We start from the raw sequence: 18,951 nt of genomic DNA, 5'->3' as shown, positions 1-18,951 counted from the left end.
GCTCCCCATTGGTACTGCCCCCAAATTCTGTGACCCATCAGGAGCCCAGTTGGCTAGAAGGAACAGATGCATAGGGTGGATCTGGCCTGTGGTTATACGTTTGATGCCCCTATGCTATAGCATTTTGAAGGTCAAAGATAAGGCATGTAACCTTCTTCCCCCTATTGTATATGTATCAGAGTACAAGTTGTGCTGTGTTACTCACAGGGACATAGGCAAGCAGCAGAGCAGCCTGCAGGTGGCTGCACTCCCAATCAGGCACAGCTGCCTGATTGGGAACAGGGCCCAGCTGTTTGTGATAAAAGCAGGACCTGAGCCATGGAGCCAGCAGTTTGCTGGTAACAGCCAAGAGAAGGCTATCACCTGCTTATGTAACATCTTGGAGGGACAGGGCAGGAACTATGGAGAAGGTGGAGGCTCTTGTTTCTGGGGCATGACCTAAAACTACACCCTGCTGGCGCTGGATGGTGTGGTGAGGCTGCTGTTGGTGGGGCAGTCTCCAGGAAATGCCACACTTGTGCCTCCCCGGTGAAGGGTGAGTATGGGGCGCCAGACAGCCTCAGCCCCTGCTGCCTTGCAGGTTACTCCATGGAGGGGAAAGGCTAGGGGCGCATGCCCCGAGAACAAAGCAAGGGCCCAGGTTACTGTGTGGAGCCTCTGGTGGGGTCCTGGTCATGTGAAGGGGCCAGAGACAGCCCAGGTCTACAGTGAGGCCAGAGGCATACTAAGGGAGCTGGGTGTGAGGCTCTAGCGGGGTGGGATGAGGCCCAGTGTCAGGCAAGGGGATTGAGGCTCAGTGTTGGGCAGGGGATGAGGCCCCAGTGTTGGGGCATGAGGGGACCAAGAGTGTCCCAAGCTGGGCAGGGAGCCTGTGCCAAGGGGAGGGGCTGGGAGCACTAAGTGGGGGTGATTGAGTGTCCAGTGTGAGGACACAGGGATTGAGATGCGCCAATGTCAGGGCGCAGAGATTGCAAGCTCCAGTGTGAGGGGATGGGAGTGACAGTCCTAACATGAAGCACTGGAGTGAAGTTACTGGTGTGAGGGCATGGGAATGAGAATCCTTGTGTGGCAACACTGGATTATAGGCTGGATGTTAGCCCATGTAAGTTTAGGCCAGGTGTTAGGCCATGGATGCCATCTACGAGGCATGGGATACGGTATAAGAGGAGGTTCAGAGCCATGTATATAGCCCTTGGCATCAGGGCAAGTAAATGGGCAGCCTGCTGCCTGGTTTAATATCTTCCAATTAGTATCATCAAAGGCATGGCAGGTGAGGTAAGCAGGCGGTTAGCCCAGAGACAAGTGGGCAGGCCAATGACTCAAACGGCCCTGGGACACCTACTTGTTACAGTATATCCATTTGGCCAATTAAGCATCTTTACTGGGCCATTTATGATTGGAGGAATATTAGGAATCATCCTTTCAGACATGAAGATTACTAGTCCAGTCTTCCAGTTCTAATCAAATACTATTTGGGTAAAATATCATTTCCCTTTAAAAAGCAATTCCTTTGCCCAGGTCAGGCCTTGGTGCCTCAAGCACCTGATACACATACCTCTGCAAATGTAAATTTTACATATTTACTTTTTCCAACCATTTGGACTTTGATCGTTCAGGCATGCTTGGCCTTTATCCCAACTGAGATCTCATCCACCCTCTTTGGCATCCATATCAAACTCATGCAAACAAACAAATAACAAAATTAAACATAGTTTGTCTTCAGCTGTTTATAGCCGTGGAGCACTCTACCAGGAAACCTAATTTGGGGAACCATGCACGACATTCCATAAACACCTCAAAATATTGTAGGATCATGAGAGGAGGCACTACAGTGTGTATAGAGCATTAGTGTGTGACTCGAGACTGGTTTTAAGTCTAGCTTTGCTGCTGGCCTGCAGGGTGACCTTAGGCTGTCCCTCAGTTTCCCTTCATGTACCTCAGTTTCCTCAGCTGTAAAATGGGGTAATGATACTAACATGCTTTTTTAAAGCACATAAATAGGTGAATGTCATTCATGAATATTTACACAAGAAGAATCTTTGATCAAGAGTCCTGTTCACAGGGCAGACCACGTAATTATGGACCCCACAACTGTCTGTGGCAATGTGCCTTGCTTGACCTTTCATCTCCAAGGCTGACATGTCAATAGCCCTGGGGATTTTCAGTTGTCTAGAGTGCGTGCAGTGATTGTTACTCCTTCCGTATGAGCTGACTCATACTTGCCAACTCAATATACTTGGGCTTTGCATCCAGATGTGAAACTGTCTTTTATTAATTGCTTGTACCATAAAGTATATGCGATTTGACAGTAGGGCTGTGCAAAGCTTCGGTCCCTGATTCAATTCGGCAGAGATTCGGCCTCGAATCCGGATTCTATCCGAATCCAAATCGAATCAGAGGACCCTTTAATCTCTCTGAATTGAATTGGAACGCTCTGAATCAATTCAGACAGATTTGGAAAGGTTTGGAGATGCGGACATAGAGACAGCTTTAAATGTTTTTTCTACATACCTCTAGGTAGCAGGTGGCTCATGAGTGCTGCAATGCCGGGGCACATGGAGCGTCCCATAGGAGCACTGGGGCTGCCCAGCGTGCTCAGCAGCAGACCCAGAAGTGGATCAGAAGCACTTTTGTGTCTGTCTGCTGGGGAGCATGTAGGGCCCCCCTCCCCACGCCTCCCTCACTCGTCAACTGGTGCCTCCTGGGTCTGGGGGGGTCCCCCCGTGGCCGATCACTGAGCCAGAGAGGCACAGGGAGCTAAAAAGGCAGACAGGCTCATCGTGGGATATTCAGAGTGCATTCATTTTACGTGCCTCGAATACTATTAAAAATCCAGTTCCAAGTACCTCAACACAACCGGACAACCAGCACTCCCACACAGGGAGTTGTTGTCTGAGACTAGGAAAATGCATTTTCTTATTAAGTAGTAACTCTAGTTATTAATTTTTTTAAAAAGGCAACATGAATCATTTCCCTCCGTTCACGGATGTCTCTGTCTCCCGCTCCTGTCCGCAACTAGACACAGCCCTTCCTCATTCAGAGTTGTAAAATAAACACATTCCTCTGGGCCAGTTTTAACATCCTTCTTTCCTGTTCCTCTTTTGTGCCTGCTTTTGTTCAGAATTTGTGCCCAAGTTCTTCATTTTTTATTTCTTCATTATTTCCTTGCTTTCTGTAAGCTGTCGGGATCCACTCGCATCCCTTTGGCATTCATCACCCTCCCACCGTGCATAGGACTGTATCTGCAATGACAGCAGATAAAATTACTGTATCACTTACCTGGTAAAATACAGCTTTAATGGCTAGGTCAGAGCATTGGGTGATTGATACAGGTGTCAGCAGTACAGTGGGAGCGCGCTTTCCAGATGCTCATCTTATTCTACACAAAGGGCATCAATAGTGTAAAGCAGCGAACTAGATTGAACATTTTACAGCTAAAATGTCTCCGTGGCCTATCGATAGCCTATTTTCGGTCATGTACCTACACAGTCCACAAGATGGCAGTGTAAGACAACCGTTTCGATCATTTAGTCCGGTGGCTCTCACCCTTATTAACCTCAAGGCGCCCCTTGGAAAATTCACAAGTTTTTTGGACTGCAAAAAAATAATAGAGTAATTGTTCTGTAGCAAAGAACTCAGAAAGACTGCAACATGTCAGGTTTTTACTACTGTGGATTTCTATTTGAAATCTCTGGGTTTATCTTGTGAATCATGTTTGCACACCTCACATCACTAATAGTGCGTGACACCCCGTGGCACCCTGGAAAGGATTTCAGGGTGCCCCCGTGGTTGAGGATCACTGGTTTAGTCTGACATCTAGAGTAATCCAGGCTAGAGAACTTTACCCAGTGACTCTTGTGGAGGAGGGACTGATTTTCTCGCACTACCTAAGTTACCTCATAGAGCTAAAAGCAATCAGGGCTCGTGCTAAAGGGGATATCTAATAAAAATATCTAATAAAAATCTTTTATTAGACCAAGAAGATTTTTGCAAAAAAATTCTTTAATAGCAAGCTTTTGAGCACAACTACTCTTCATCAGGCATTGAAGAAAAGACTGTAAAAGTCCCATGGGGTAGAAATGAAAGTTTCACAGAGGAGTCAATAGATGGAAGACTCCTCTGGGCAGGCAGTTCTTAGCTGGTAAGCTGTCTCTCAGCTCTCTTGTGAGGCTCGGTGATGATGCAAATTACCTTGAACAGAGGCAGGAGCAGTATCTCAGGTATCAGGTGGTCAAAACTGCTTTCTCCTTGGGAAAATATGAAGATTTCTTTTAAAAAATCAGCTAAAATTTGATATCTTCCAGGTGTCAGGTATCCAGATTGTAGCCGTATTGGTCTAGTCCTGATTGCTTTTTCCTCTAGACCAATACGGCTACAACCTGGATACCTGATCCATAGAGATCAGACAAGGTTCTTTGGGTAAATCTGACATCTTTTCTTAGACCAACTCAAATAGTTGGAAAAATTCTTTTTAGCAAGCTTTTGGGTATAAATACCCTTCGTCAGACTGAGGAAGCATCTGCAGTTGGTGTGTGCTCTTCCTGGATGAAATGAATAGTAAAGAACCCAGAGGCTGGCATGCATGCAAGAAAGGCAGTCAGTGAAGATGTAAATTGAAGAGTCAGTGGGTGAGAGAGAGGCTGGGGGGTGGGCAGGGAAGGGGAATTAATGTAGCTGGTAAATAGTGGAGGGGTACCTGGGGGGTCAGGTGTTGGGCAGGTTTATAACATGTCATAAATCCAATGTCTATATTTAGTCCATGATTTTTTGTATCCAGGAGGTTGATGAAATGAAGTTTGTGGGCTCATCTGTGAAAAGTGTTTTGTAAATTCCCCTTGAGGATTAGAACTGAGAGATTGGAGAGACAGTGGTTATCTTGTGAGAAATGTGCCCCCACTGGTAATTGGGTGTTCTTGTCTATAATAGATTTCCGGTGTGCGTTCATTCTGGTGCACAGTTGTAATTTGGTCTCTCCTATGTATTTTCAGTCAGGGCATTTGGTGCATTGGATAAGGTATACAACATTCCTGGAGGTGCAGCTGTAAAATGCATGAATGGTGATGGTTCTGTTGTGGGGTGTAGTAATGGTGGGGGTGGGGAGATGTGTTGGCAGGTTTTATATTTCTTGTCATGGCATGGTCTGGATCCATTTGGTGTGTTTTGGGCTGTAGAAAGTTTGCTTCTGGTGATGAGGTTAGCGAGGTTTGGTGCTTGTTTGAAGGCTAGGATGGGTGGTTCAAAGAAGATCTCTTTAAGAATTGGGTCTTCTAGTATGGGTTGCAATTGTTTGAGGATTTTCCATATGGGTTCAAGGGGAGGGGGGGTGATATGTCATAACCAGTGGTGCACCCATACAGCCAAGTAATTTTGAACCAGATCATCTTTTTGGAAAGTGATGCCTGGTCTCAGTGTATAGAATTCTCCTTATGCAGCTGTTCCAATGGCTAAACACTCTTACTATTAAATATATTTCTTCTTACCAGTTTGAATTCATCTAGTTTAAACTTCCAGCCATTGGCTTTTGTTCTGTCTTCGCTAAATGAAAAAACCTCCTACTGTCTGGAATCTTCTCTCCAAAGATGTACACATAGACTGCAATCAAGCAACCTTTTCATCTTCATTTTGATAAACCGAAAAGACTGAGTTCCTTATGCGTCTTCCTCTAAGTCAGATTTTGCAGATCTCAAATCAACCACAGCCTTCTCCAATTTCTCAACATCCTTTTAATGTGTGTACACAAAGAATGGATATAATACTCAGATATTGGTCCACTAAATGCCGTGGATAGCAGTTGTTCCTCCTACTTGGTACTCCCCAGTTTATACACCAGACATCAAGTTAGCCCTCTGAGGCACAGAATAGTGCCAGGAGCTCATGGTCAGTGTGTTACTTCCGATTACCATAAATCCTATGTACAGTCTTTGCTTTCCAGGATCCAGTGCTCCATTCTGTAAATATTTTCTTTTTTCCTTGAATGTGTGCACATATGTATTTGTATTTATTAAATGCATTGCATCTTATATTTGATTTTATTAAATGCATGTTTTCTTTTTCCCTTAGATAACTTCTGTTTGCTTAAAGTAATTCGTTTGGTTTGGTTTGGTTTTCCAAAGGAATAAATTTGGCTTTGTCTAAGGACTTTTCTTAATGGAAATAAAAGTAGGTAAGCATTGTAAACAATGTAAAAGCCTTGGGAAAATACAAGTTAACTAAATGATTACTAAAAGCCTTTAATGCTTGATGTGCTGATCTTAACTTGGACTCTGCTGGTAATTTTTTTTACAGTATCAGTGGATTATTCATAAATTGAAGGCCAGTAGGTCCTTTAAAGAAAGGATGCTAGGCAAATCATTTACAGAGAGATATTGTTTTTACAGATTCAAAGGCCAGATCATACAAAAGTTTTTGCACATATTTAGCTTAATGCACTCTGAATAGTTCCACTGAAATGGAGACAAGGTTCTTTTGGTAAATCTGATCTCTTTTATTAAACCAACTCAAATAAAAGAGAGCAGATTTACCCGAAGAACCTTATATGCCTATGTCCTTAGACCAACATGGCTACAACCTACACCCCTGAAAAGGAGTGCACTATTAACAGAGCATAAAGTTAAGTAAGTTTGTAAGTAATCGCAGGACCATAGAATCATAGAAAATTAGGATTGAAGGGATCTCTGGAAATCATCTAGTCCAAGCTCCCAACACCCTGCTCAAAGCAGGACCCTCCCCAACTAGATTATCCCAGCCAAAGCTTTGTATAGCTGGGTCTTGAAAACCTCCAAGTATGGAAAGTCCACCACCTCTCTGGGTAACCTGTTCCAGTGTTTTATTACCCTCCTAGGATAGGGACAGACATTACACATAAACCAGTTTAAGTGATCAGAAACTGGTTTAAACCTGTAACAGAAGAGATGCTCAGTGCCATTGGCAATGCGTAGGGGGTGCATGTGGGTGCATGTGCACCCCCTGAGATTGGTGATACATGCCCTGAGAGAAGCACTGCCGATGCCTGCAGGCGGTCACCACTCGCCACCTCCCACTCGCCTTCAACACCTCCGGCGGCATCTGCGGGTGGTCGCCGATTGCCGGTCGGGGATCACGCCCCACCTTGCCGCTGACACTGCCACAGCCGCCTGTGGGAGCTCTCTGCTCCCCACCTCCATGCCTCTGCTGCCTCTGCCTGTGGGCAGTCACCATGCCCCCCCAGCCTCTGGGGGCACGCATCGTTCATGCTCAGTGCACATAAACCGGTTTGAAAATGACTGAAACCGGTTTGAGATAAACCTAGTTGAATGTAGTATCATACTTAACTGATTTGGGTCATGCCAGTCTAAGCAAAGTCTGTCCCAGACTCCTTGCTGGTTTAATTTAAATCAGACTCCCCCAGCATCCCAGCATGGTCTCTGGGCTGGGTGGGGCTCTCTGCTCCACAGCAGGACTGGCCCCTCCCCTCTGCTTCCTGGCTGCAACTCCAGCAGAGACTTGCAGGCACAGCAGTGTCTGCCTGGCTTCTTCCTGCTGTCCCCTACCCCTCACCACTCCCTGCTAAGCAGGGATCCCTTGTCCCCTCTGCCTTATAGAGACATCTCAGCATTAGCTAGCAGACCACATGCTGGTACAGTCCATGCTGTGGCAGACAGCAGTGTTGACTTAGGGCTTTTTGGAGCTAATCAACAGCTTAGCTGGTAATGTCTTTCCACTCCTTCTTTGTTTAAGAAGAGCTTAAACTAATGAGAGGATGTTTGTTTTCTGATGGGGTGATAAATGCTGATAACAGAGCTGATAAATGCTGTGTTATCAAGGAAAGGGGGAAACCCCTCCCTAATCCTGCTGGGGCCTGGCCACATCCCCCTCAGCTCAGCCCTGTGGAAGGGAAGGGAAGGCTGCTTTAGCACCCACCGGCTTCTAGCCTGAGCCACTGCAGGCATGTCCCTGTATGTCTGCGATTTCTGTACAGTTACAAACTTATTTAGCCTAGCCAGGTTAGACTAACCTGCAAAGATTTAATCCATTCAGGCTCAGGCTTTTTGGATGTCTGTCCCTAGCCCTAGTGAGAAAATCTTTCTAATATTTAATCTAAACTTTCCTTGCTGCAGCTTGAGACCGTTGCTCCTTTTCTGTCATCTGCCACCACTGAGAACAGTCCAGCTTCATCCTCTTTCAAACCTCCCTTTACATAGTTAAAGGCTGTTATCAAAACCCCATCTCAGTCATCTCTTCTCCAAACTAAATAAGCCCAGTTCCCTCAGCCTCTCTTCATAAGTCATGTCCCCCAGCCCCTGAACCATTTTTGGTGCCCTCCACTGAAATCTCTCCAATTTGTCCACATCCTTTCTGTAGTGGGGGCCCAAAACTAAACACAGTACTCCAGATGTGGCCTCACCAGTGCAGAATAGAGGGGAATAATCACTTCCCTTGACCTGCTGGCAACATACCTAACAAGGCAGCCCAGTATGCCATTAGCCTTCTTGGCATAAAGGGCACAGTGTTAGCTCATATTCAGCTTATTGTCCACTGTAACCCCCAGGTCCTTTTCTGCAGAGCTGCTGCCCAACCAGTCAGCCCCCAGCCTGTACTGGTGCATGGGATTGTTTCATCCTAAGTGCAGGACTTTGCACTTGTCCTTGTTAAACCTCATGAAATTTCTTTTGGCCCAATCCTCCAATTTTCCTAGGCCACTCTGAATGCTAGCCCTACCCTCCAGCATATTCATAGATGTTAGGGTCAGAAGGGACCTCAATAGATCATCGAGTCCGACCCCCTGCATAAGCAGGAAAGAATGCTGGGTCTAGATGACCCCAGCTAGATGCTCATCCAACCTCCTCTTGAAGACCCCCAGGGTAGGGAAGAGCACCACCTCCCTTGGGAGCCTGTTCGAGACCCTGGCCACTCGAACTGTGAAGAAGTTCTTCCTAACGTCCAATCTAAATCTACTCTCTGCTAGCATGTGGCCATTATTTCTTGTAACTCCCGGGGGTGCCTTGGTGAATAAATACTCACCAATACCCTTCTGTGCCCGTGATGAACTTATAGGCAGCCACAAGGTCGCCTCTCAACCTTCTCTTGCGGAGGCTGAAAAGATCCAGTTCCTCTAGTCTCTCCTCGTAGGGCTTGGTCTGCAGGCCCTTGACCATACAAGTGGCCCTTCTCTGGACCCTCTCCAGGTTATCCGCATCCCTCTTGAATTGCGGCACCCAGAATTGCACACAGTACTCCAACTGCGGTCTGACCAGTGCCCGATAGAGGGGAAGTATCACCTCCTTGGACCTATTCGTCATGCATCTGCTGATGCATGATAAAGTGCCATTGGCTTTTCTGACGGCTTCGTCACACTGCCGACTCATGTTCATCTTGGAGTCCACTAGGACTCCAAGATCCCTGTCCACTTCCGTGCCACCCAGCAGGTCATTCCCTAGGCTGTAGGTGTGCTGGACATTTTTCCTCCCTAGGTGCAGCACTTTGCATTTCTCCTTGTTGAACTGCATTCTGTTGTTTTCTGCACACTTGTCCAACCTGTCCAGATCTGCTTGCAGCTGTTCCCTGCCCTCAGGCGTGTCTACATCTCCCCATAGCTTTGTGTCATCTGCAAACTTGGACAGAGTACATTTGACTCCCTCGTCCAAGTCGCTGATGAAGACATTAAAGAGTATCGGGCCAGGGACCGAGCCCTGCGGGACCCCACTGCCCACACCCTTCCAGGTCGAAACCGACCCATCCACCACGACTCTCTGGGTGCGACCCTCCAGCCAATTCGCCACCCACTGGACTGTGTAGTCATCCAAGTCACAGCCTCTTAACTTGTTCACCAGTATGGGGTGGGATACCGTATCGAAGGCCATCCTGAAGTCTAAGTATACGACATCCACCCCTCCTCCTGTGTCCAGGTGTTTTGTAACCTGGTCATAAAAAGAAACTAGATTGGTCAGGCACGATCTGCCTGCCACATCTACTACTCCGCCCAGCTTGGTGTCATCTGCAGACTTGCTGAGGGTGCACTCTATGTCATCTTCCCTAGTCATTGATGACAACATTGAAAAAACTGCCCCCAGGACTGACCCCTGGGTGACTCCACAGCTGCCAACTAAATATTGAGCCATTGATTACTACCCTGTGAGCCTGATGCTTCAGCCAGTTTTCTGTCTACCTTACAGTCCATTCATCCAGCTCACACTTCCTTAGTTTGCCTGCGAGCATGTTGTGAGAGACTGCATCAAAAGCCTTGCTAAAATCAAGGTATACCACGTCCACTAGTCTCCCCACGTCCACAGAGCCAGTCATCTTATCATAGAAGGAGATCAGGTTGGTCAGGCACGACTTGCCCTTGGTGAATCCATAATGACTGTGCCGGCTTCTCTTCCCCTTGCTCCCAGGAAACTGCCTGTAAACTGCTTACCCTTTGCAGCCCCTGTTTGCTCGCTCCTTGGTAGCTGGCTAGACCAGGGCTATAGTTTTAAAGGGCAGAAAGGGTACTGTAACATAGTGTTTCCTCAACCTTGCGGGTTTACGTCCCACCTTAGGAAAGTCAGGCTTTCTCGTACCCCCCGTTCTTCAGCCTCTGCTTTCCTCACTGCTGACTCCCTCCCCACCATTGCCATGGAGGGGAATTAGCAGTCACTGAAGAAGGGGGCATGTGAGAACTGGTGGCGAGGGAAGTACTGCCATGATTCGCACATCCCCTGGTAGGAAACTTTCAAGCCCTCCCAGGATGGGGGATCATCCCACAGTTTGAGAAACTGCTGTAGCCATCCAGCCTTACCTCCTGAGACTATCACCCCGTGTCTCTTCCATGGAACAATAAATGGTGGTTGAGCAAGAACATGCCTTTGCATTGGGTTTTCAATGTATTTAGTTTGTGATTGAAAGGCTATAGCCATATGTTTGTTACATATGCGGAGGGATGACTCATTCCCTCCGCATAAATCAGCTGTGGCCTGTGGACTGTTAGTCATCACATAATTCATAGGTTGTTGGTAATATAGTTTGAGTCACATAGCATAATGAGGGTCAACTTAAAGGCAGAAGCTATAGAACAGAAACAAGTCCCATGAGATGTTCTCTATCACTGATTCACACCAAGAATTGGACTTTCTTTGTTCTTTAGACGGTGATTAATTATATTGAATTAACTCCCCAGTATGATTCTTGCATCTGATGGATGCAGCCAGTCTGATCAGGATGGATAAAAGCTGCTAGCCTGTTTGCATATTTTTATCCTAAAACATTACATATTCTAGAGGGCACTGTCCCCACTTAAAAATAGTACTGCTTAATGAGAAGTATGGGATTTGACAGCTTGAACATCTTTAGGAGAAAAAAAGATGATGGGCAAAATGTTTAAAATTTAACTGGAAGTTAAGAACCCAGGTATTTATGTAGCTATGTAACTTTATGAGGCCAAAGACCAGATGCTTAGATGCCTAAGGCCACTGAAAAGTGTGCAGTTAAAGGCACAATAGGATCTGATCCGCAATCCCAACAACTGTGCTTCCTGTGAAGCCACACGTGCATGCCAGGAGGCACAACGTTGGGATCGCAGATCAGACCCTAATCATGTCCTGTTTGCCAGGATCAGCTCACACAACTGATCACATCAGACAAAGGATTAATCTAGCGCCCATGGGGGAACCTACACATGTGCCCAACGCCTGCTAATTAGCATGTGCCAGAGAAGACTTCATCAGTCGTGTCTGCTGGAGCGTGCTAATTAGCACACTTCAACAGCCTCAGCGTCATGTGTATTCAGTGTCCCCGCACATCAGAATGGTGGTGGGGGCGCTTTAACTAAAGCTCGTCGGACGTTATTTAAGTAATGTTTCTAATCTGCTTTTGTTATAGGGCCTTCTGTGACTGTGTGAATAGCGCAGCATCCAGGTAAATATATGTTAGCGTGTTTCTCAGATACTGAAAAAGGCAATTCTGTAGTGTCAGTACATTGAAAAATTCCTGTAGATTGACTCCTGGCTCCATTTTCTTAAAAGTGGGACCTACAGCAGACATGCAGAAAGCCTCCCTTTTGGGGAGCTGGGTTTTTTGTTGTTATATCTCTGAGCCAGGAACAGTCTGGTATGAGTTTTGGAAAGAAGTGACCTGAAGGAGGGTGCTTTTGCTCAAAAGCTTACCACATTTCTCTCCCAACTGTATATAATTAGTTCAATAAAAGAGATCGCAAAAAATCCTTGCCTCCCTTAGGTTTCCAAAGTCTTCAAGCTTCTCTTTAGGATATGTTGGTATACCACTCTCTGCCTCTCATAGTTTTTCACTGGAAAGTATGGCATTGACTTTGACCCTAAATGGCTTCTGTTTCAGCTGTTTGACAGATGCGTCACTACCAGGGTTTTGTGTGATGTCTTTTACTGGCTCAACTGTATAGTTGGGAGCGAAGTTAGACAAACTTTCAGACTCTTAGACACTTTAGTCAGGCCCTTAGTCAGACACAGGCTAAACTAAATAATAGAAAATAGGTCTGTTTTTAACTCCATGGAAAAGCAAACAGTCTGCTTCAAGGAATGGAGGGGGGCTGTAAACTGAGAGTGAAGAGATATTATCAGGAGTGGTTATAAGACAGAAGTATTACAGTAGAGTAGGCAGGCTGGCTTAGTCGAAGAGCAAGACCGTTCTAGGAGGAGGTTGTTATTATCTGTGGAGTGCAGAGTGATTAACACAAGGAGTTGCTAGATTGTAATGAGTCATAAAGCCACTGTCTGTGTTAAGTCCAGATTTATTATGAAGCTTATGACTTTCTGTTCTCACGCCTGTCTTCTGAAGGTGTTCTGTGGATTTCTGCTGGGCATGAGGATTGAGGGGGCAGAAAGGGAGTGGCTGTTCTGTGAAACGTGTGCTCCCACTGGCATTCAGGAGTTTCTGTCCTTTATATATTTTTTTTGTGCAAGTTCATTCTGGTGCACAGTTTCTGTCTAGTTTCACCCATGTCGTTTCCACGAGGGTATTTGGCTTATTGGAAGAGATGCATATTACCTTCTGGGATAAACATGTGTGAGCTGGTTTCATGATGGAAGACATTGATTGTGGTGGCAGTGAAGACGTGTTGACAGGTTTTGCATTTATTGTTAAGGTAGGGTTGTGCCCCCTTGGTGTCTGTTGATCAGAAAGGAGTTTGCTTTTAATGATTAGTTGGGCCACGTTAGGGAGTTGTGTGAAGGCCACGAGTGTGTGCCTCTTAGTCAGAGGAGAGGGAAGGCAGGGCTGCGGAGTATTTCTCCCAGAGTCTGATCTTTTTCAATTATTGTCTGCAGTTGTTTGATGGTCCTTCTTGTAGGTTCTGGTGTCGGATAGTACATAATGTAGTATGTAATGACCGGGACAGGTGTAGTCAGTGAAATGGTTTCTTTTGTATTGTAGTAGATTATTGTGGGGTTTTTAGGTGACTTATTCAAAGATGCAGGCTCTTTCTCTGTTGGAGTATCCTTGCTAGGTAAAGGCAGTTTCTAGGTCGGTGAGGTGGAGTCTCCTTGGATCAGATGCAGTGATGTCTGAGAGTCTGTATATAGATTACAGCTTTCATGGGGTGTCTGGAGTGTTTCCTGGTTTTGTGGGCCTAGGAGTAGTAATCCATGGGTTTTCTGTATATAGTGGCTTGTAGGTGCCATCCCAGATGTGTATTGTGGTATCTAGAAAGCTGTTGTGGATGTAGGAGTATTCCAGAAAGAATCTGATAGAAGAGCAGTGTGTGTTGAATCTGTGGTAGAAGACACTAAGCAAGTCCAGTTGTTCAGTCTAAATGATGAAAATACCATCTATGTAGCTGTAAAAGGTATTCGCTCTGGGCCGATCTAAACGTGGTCCACATACCTGTTCCTGGGGCAACCGCCCGCCTTCTCGCCTGCCATGCCTTGCTGTTAATTGATGTTAATTAGCGGGAGGCTGCCCTTGTACTGCCCCGAGGCCAAGGGGCGCTATCTGCGGCTCCGTTTCCTCCCCTACACCACAGGCAACACCTTGCCGATGGAATGGACGTTGTGTCCCAGCCTTATTACAATCTGGTCCCTTTTTGTCCCCTCTGGGCCTTCCTTTCTTTGATACGCGCCCTCTCCGGCGCTAGGGCTCTCCCTGGCCCTATCTCACTATATGCCCTCTTCCCTGGGGCTCCCCAACAGAGCTGCCCCCTCTCTGGGGCCTCCTCAGTAATGCTGCCCCCTCTCCGGGGCTCACCGTGCCCGCACTGGGGCTTTTCAATAATGCCACCCCCTCTCCGGGGCTCACTGCGCCTGCCCTGGGGCTCCTCAGTAATGTTGCGCCCTCTCTGGGCTCACCACACCCTCACTGGGGCTTCTCGGTAGTGCCCCCTCTCTGGGGCCTTCTCAGTAGAGCCGCCCTCTCTCAGGGCCTTCTCAGTAAAGCTGGCCTCCTCTGGGGCTTCTCAACGGCCCCTCTCTGGGGCTGGGGTCTATGCACCCCGAATGCTGTGCCCTCACTGCCGCTCGGGTCCCCACACTAGTGTGAGTTCCCTATGAGGCCTCCTCCAACCCCTAATAGCTTCCCCCAAACCACCGGTTACAAACAACAACACAAATGTAAGCCACTTGGCTATAACATAAATGGAAGCCACCCGGCCATAACAACAGTCCGGCCTACCAGGGAATACTCCATCCCTCAGCCGTGTCAGACGCTGCCCCTTCAGTTAGGCTTTCCTTCTCTTCCATAGCAGAGAGCACCTTCCCCCTTAGCTGTTGGCAGTGAACTGTCTCTGGCCCCAGCCCCCAGGGTTTATAAGGGAGCCAGGCCCTGCCCCTTCTGGTCAGCTGACCTTCCCTGGTTGCCCCGGCAACCCCCAGCTGGGCTCCTTATTCCCTGCTAGGGAGGAAGCCCTAGCAGTTTCCCCTCTTTGGGAACAGGGCACCTCAGTGCTTTGTGACAGTAGCACTGGTATAGCGCAGGCTCGATGGAACGGTTTTCGAAAAACTCTTCTTCCAGGTGGCTCGTGAAGAGGTTGGCACATTAGGGGACCATTTTTGTGCCCAGAGCTATGGTGGAAATGATGGCTGTTGAAAGTTGCTGTGGTTGAGGATGAAACAGGTGATTTGTGCAGTGTGTTGGGGATGGAAATCTAAATGCGGTCCATATTCTTGTAGGTGTTTCAGGGCAGGCAGTACCACAATGGAGCTGCACCATTTGCAAGCAAAGGAGATGTTTGTGCTGCTTAGTTTGAGAAAGTAGCTGCTGATGAGAGATTTTCTTCAAGGAGCTCTCCGCACCAAAATGCTTTCCATTTTGGCTGCTTGAATCCATGCTCGTTACCCTTCATGAAAAGGCCACATATTTTCTGGGCTCTTTCAAGAGGACAGAGGTTGACAGAGCTTAGGTCGGTGGAGGGAAGGACGTGTGATGATCCTGAATGAGAGCTATTCTGTTGCTCTTTTGATGATTACAGATGTTCAGAGAGTCACTTACTAAACGTAAAGAAAATAAGAAATTCATAAAAAGAACCTCCGGGCGTCATTAGTGCCCATAGGGATTGGACGGATACTGATCACTGTTGTTTTCCATGTTGTCTATTTTACTTTTCCAAGCTAACCCTCTCCTTCTCTTTCTCTAGATTTCACAACCAGCTATATCCTTCCTCAGTTGGAAGAATAATGACTCCACTCATTGCAGCCGTTTACCATCTGCTCATTCTTAAACAGTTCAGTAACTGGACATGCTGTGGCCTCCAGGTCAACATGACTGGACTGTATTAATCATTCCAGTCAAATCCAGCTTCTGAAGATTAAACGTGTTTCCGAGAAAGCAAATATGATCTGGAGAAGCCATGAAAACTGAACTCTTCGCATATGATGAGGAAAGGCTAACAAGCCTGTCTGGATTTCTGTCCAAAGGAGCAAATTCAATTGTGAAAAAAAATTAAGGAATGATTGGTCATCAGCTACATGAGAAATCCTACCATACATGCATAAATATGGCTGAAATCGTACGTGGGCGATTACATTAGAATTTACTGTTCTAAATGGTCTTACAAAAGACATGATGAAATGGCTTAGGGGACCTAAATGAGAAAAATATCTCGGGTACTGCCTAGACTTCTGCGTCCTAGAGGTTGGTATCTCTCCAATACTGGTGTCCTAGGCTGACAAATTCTGTTGCAAGAGAAATGAAGGAACAATCTTTGCTTCTCTAGAAGGATTAAATTGTACAGGGAACATCAGAAAGAGCAGAAAATGAGCCAGTTTAACCACTCAGCAGAGCTCTCCCTCCAGAGCACAGCAAACAAGTCGCTGAACTCCACTGACATACCAGTGGCTTTGGACGAGAGGCTACTTCTAGGGCTGAAGATCTCTCTGGCAGTTGTTCTGTCTCTTATAACTCTGGCAACCATTCTTTCAAACACCTTTGTAATTATCACGATTTTTCTCACTAGAAAGCTCCATACACCTGCAAATTATCTCATTGGTTCCTTGGCACTGACAGATCTCTTGGTATCTATCTTAGTAATGCCAATCAGTATTGCTTACACTGTCAGCCGTACGTGGACCTTTGGCCAAGTTATGTGTGATATCTGGTTATCCTCAGACATTACCTGCTGCACCGCCTCAATTCTGCACCTCTGTGTTATTGCATTAGACAGATACTGGGCCATCACAGATGCTTTGGAGTATGCCAAACGCCGAACGGCCAGCCGAGCAGCCTTCATGATAGCTGTGGTCTGGGTGATCTCTATTTGTATTTCTATGCCACCACTCTTTTGGAGACAAGCCAAAGCTCATGAAGAAATGGCATCGTGTTCTGTGAACACAGATCAGATTTCCTACACCATCTACTCGACCTGCGGAGCCTTCTATATCCCAACCGTGCTCCTCGTTATACTGTACGGGAGAATTTACGTGGCAGCTCGCTCCAGGATCCTGAAGCCACCGTCGTTATATGGGAAACGATTTACCACTGCCCAGCTGATTACTGGTTCTACTGGGTCTTCTTTCTGCTCCATTAATTCTAGCCTTAATGAGCGGCATTCTCACTCAGGCGGCTCCCCAATATTTATCAATCATGTGAAAATCAAACTTACAGATAGTGTCCTGGAAAGGAAAAGAATTTCTGCTTCAAGAGAAAGAAAAGCCACAAAGACGCTGGGTATTATCCTGGGAGCTTTTATTTTCTGCTGGCTGCCATTCTTTGTTGTAAGCCTAGTCATGCCCATCTGTCAGGATGCTTGCTGGTTTCATCCCATCCTACTAGACTTTTTCACATGGTTAGGTTACTTTAACTCACTGATCAATCCAGTCATATACACGGCTTTTAATGAAGACTTCAAACACGCCTTCCAGAAGCTAATACACTTTAGAAAGTGTTCTTAGTGTTGGACCTCTCATTCGTCATTGAGCCCATGCAATCCTGCAGCTCAGTTGGAGGCTGTCTGTTCTTATGCTGGTACTGCTTTGGACTGGTAATTGGTGTCCCTGTTGCTAACTGCGTGTTGTGCATGTAACTGAAGACTTGTTGCCAATCGTTTTATATTTATTTTCCATCTGGAATTATATATCTTTTTTGTAGAAATTGTTTCTGGTCTCTTCAGTGATCATATGCTTCTGTACGATCAGCACAGAGAGGAGGATTTGTAACACGCGGGATGAAATGAAGAGGAAAGCTGCATGCCGTGTGCTGATGGAACATGAGTTGCCCCATTCTGTCTCGGCTGTGGAATCCAATGAGATTAGGATAGTGTATTTGTCTATAGGAATTTGGCATGGTTTTTTGCATATAATTGTCAGAAATTCTGTGTTGTAGTTCAGTCAAGGAGTGTTTCTGAGATGGGGCATGTGCATTAGCTTTATAAAACGTCACCAAATTAAGTGTTCCCTGGTACAGCCCCTGGAAAACAATAAAACCAGTAACTGTTTTCTGGACAGTTATTCATAGTGTTGTGGGACACTGAGCAGGAGATGGGCAAATGAGCTATGAGGAGCCTTCATTCATTTGTTTTGGTCACCGACTTTGAGGGCTCCATATCTGGGGAATTATAAAAAGCAGAACGCATTATTTGAAATTTATTTTTATACATTTTATCCTTAATGGAACAGAAGGTGCAGAAATCCTGCAAAATAAATAGCATGAGAAATTATTTTAAATGATGTGCATCTTACTTTGTTGTTTGGGTTTTGCCTACACAAGCTGAAATCACAATACGATTCTTGGGATGTCAGTACGTAGGAGGGGTGGGATGTGCTGCAGCTGAGACCTTGAAATACAATTCAGGAGGTCATGTTACAGGTTTGCCACAGACTTCCTTTGCATAGGAAAGAGTTGCTTGAAGCCAACTCCAAGGTATTTCCATAGGTGCCTCTACTTCAGCCTTGAAATGCACCTCGCTCCAGAAGGACAATCTGAATCAACAGGGCTTGGTGATGCCCCTTCATCACCAAGATCCCTGTACAGTCAGTGGAGGAGTCACAGAGCCCAAGCACTGAGTAGGGAGGTGACCAGTAGGAAATGCTAGGTACAGGGGTACCAGTCCTTCTAATGAGTTTGATATTTGACTTAGGGCTTCACATTAGGTATGTCTGTGATCTGGAGATCCTGAACAATAGTACCTACCAGAACCAGAGCACCTAACACCCTCAAAAGAGCACTGAGTTCAGTGCAAAACACAGCACTCCATATTCACTCGAGTGTCATGGCAGTGCCTGCCTTTTGCCTAATAACCTAGTGGCAAGATCACTCACACAGGAAGTGAGAATCCTGGTTCAAGGCCTGAGAAGATCCAAACCCATAGCTCTCACTTTCCAGGACAGTGCCTGAATCACCAGGCTAAAGATTATAGATTCATAGATTCATAGATGTTAGGGCTGGAAGGGACCTCGAAGATCATCAAGTCCAGCCCTCTGCGCCAGGGGCAGGAAGTCAGCTCGGGTCAAAGGATCCCAGCAAAATAAGCATCTAAGCATTTCTTGAATGAGTCCAGAGTAGATGCCTGCACCATTTCTGGAGGGAGTCTATTTCAGG

At 46.3% G+C, this 18,951-nt stretch overlaps 1 protein-coding gene across 2 annotated transcripts; it reads left to right on the top strand.

Annotated features, from left to right (window-relative positions):
- Positions 1-319: 319 nt before the first annotated feature.
- Positions 320-18,059, top strand: HTR1D (5-hydroxytryptamine receptor 1D). Of its 2 annotated transcripts, XM_006277029.4 has the most exons (3): positions 5,417-6,163; positions 11,836-11,871; positions 15,554-18,059. In XM_006277029.4, the coding sequence occupies exon 3, from the start codon at positions 16,173-16,175 to the stop codon at positions 17,304-17,306; it is 1,134 nt and encodes a 377-aa protein (XP_006277091.1). In that variant the 5' UTR covers positions 5,417-6,163; positions 11,836-11,871; positions 15,554-16,172; the 3' UTR covers positions 17,307-18,059. The 2 variants fall into 2 exon arrangements, with proteins under 2 accessions (XP_059585600.1, XP_006277091.1); XM_059729617.1 differs by lacking the exons at positions 5,417-6,163; positions 11,836-11,871 and adding an exon at positions 320-535.
- The last annotated feature ends 892 nt before the right edge of the window (positions 18,060-18,951 follow it).

Source organism: Alligator mississippiensis, chromosome 6 (assembly GCF_030867095.1).
Source record: "Alligator mississippiensis isolate rAllMis1 chromosome 6, rAllMis1, whole genome shotgun sequence".
Lineage (NCBI taxonomy): Eukaryota > Metazoa > Chordata > Crocodylia > Alligatoridae > Alligator > Alligator mississippiensis.
This window is presented reverse-complemented; position numbering and strand designations above follow the sequence as displayed.

Coding starts and splice junctions, on each gene's coding strand:
- HTR1D (XM_059729617.1), top strand. CDS start 16,173: ATGAGCCAGTTTAACCACTCAGCAGAGCTCTCCCTCCAGAGCACAGCA.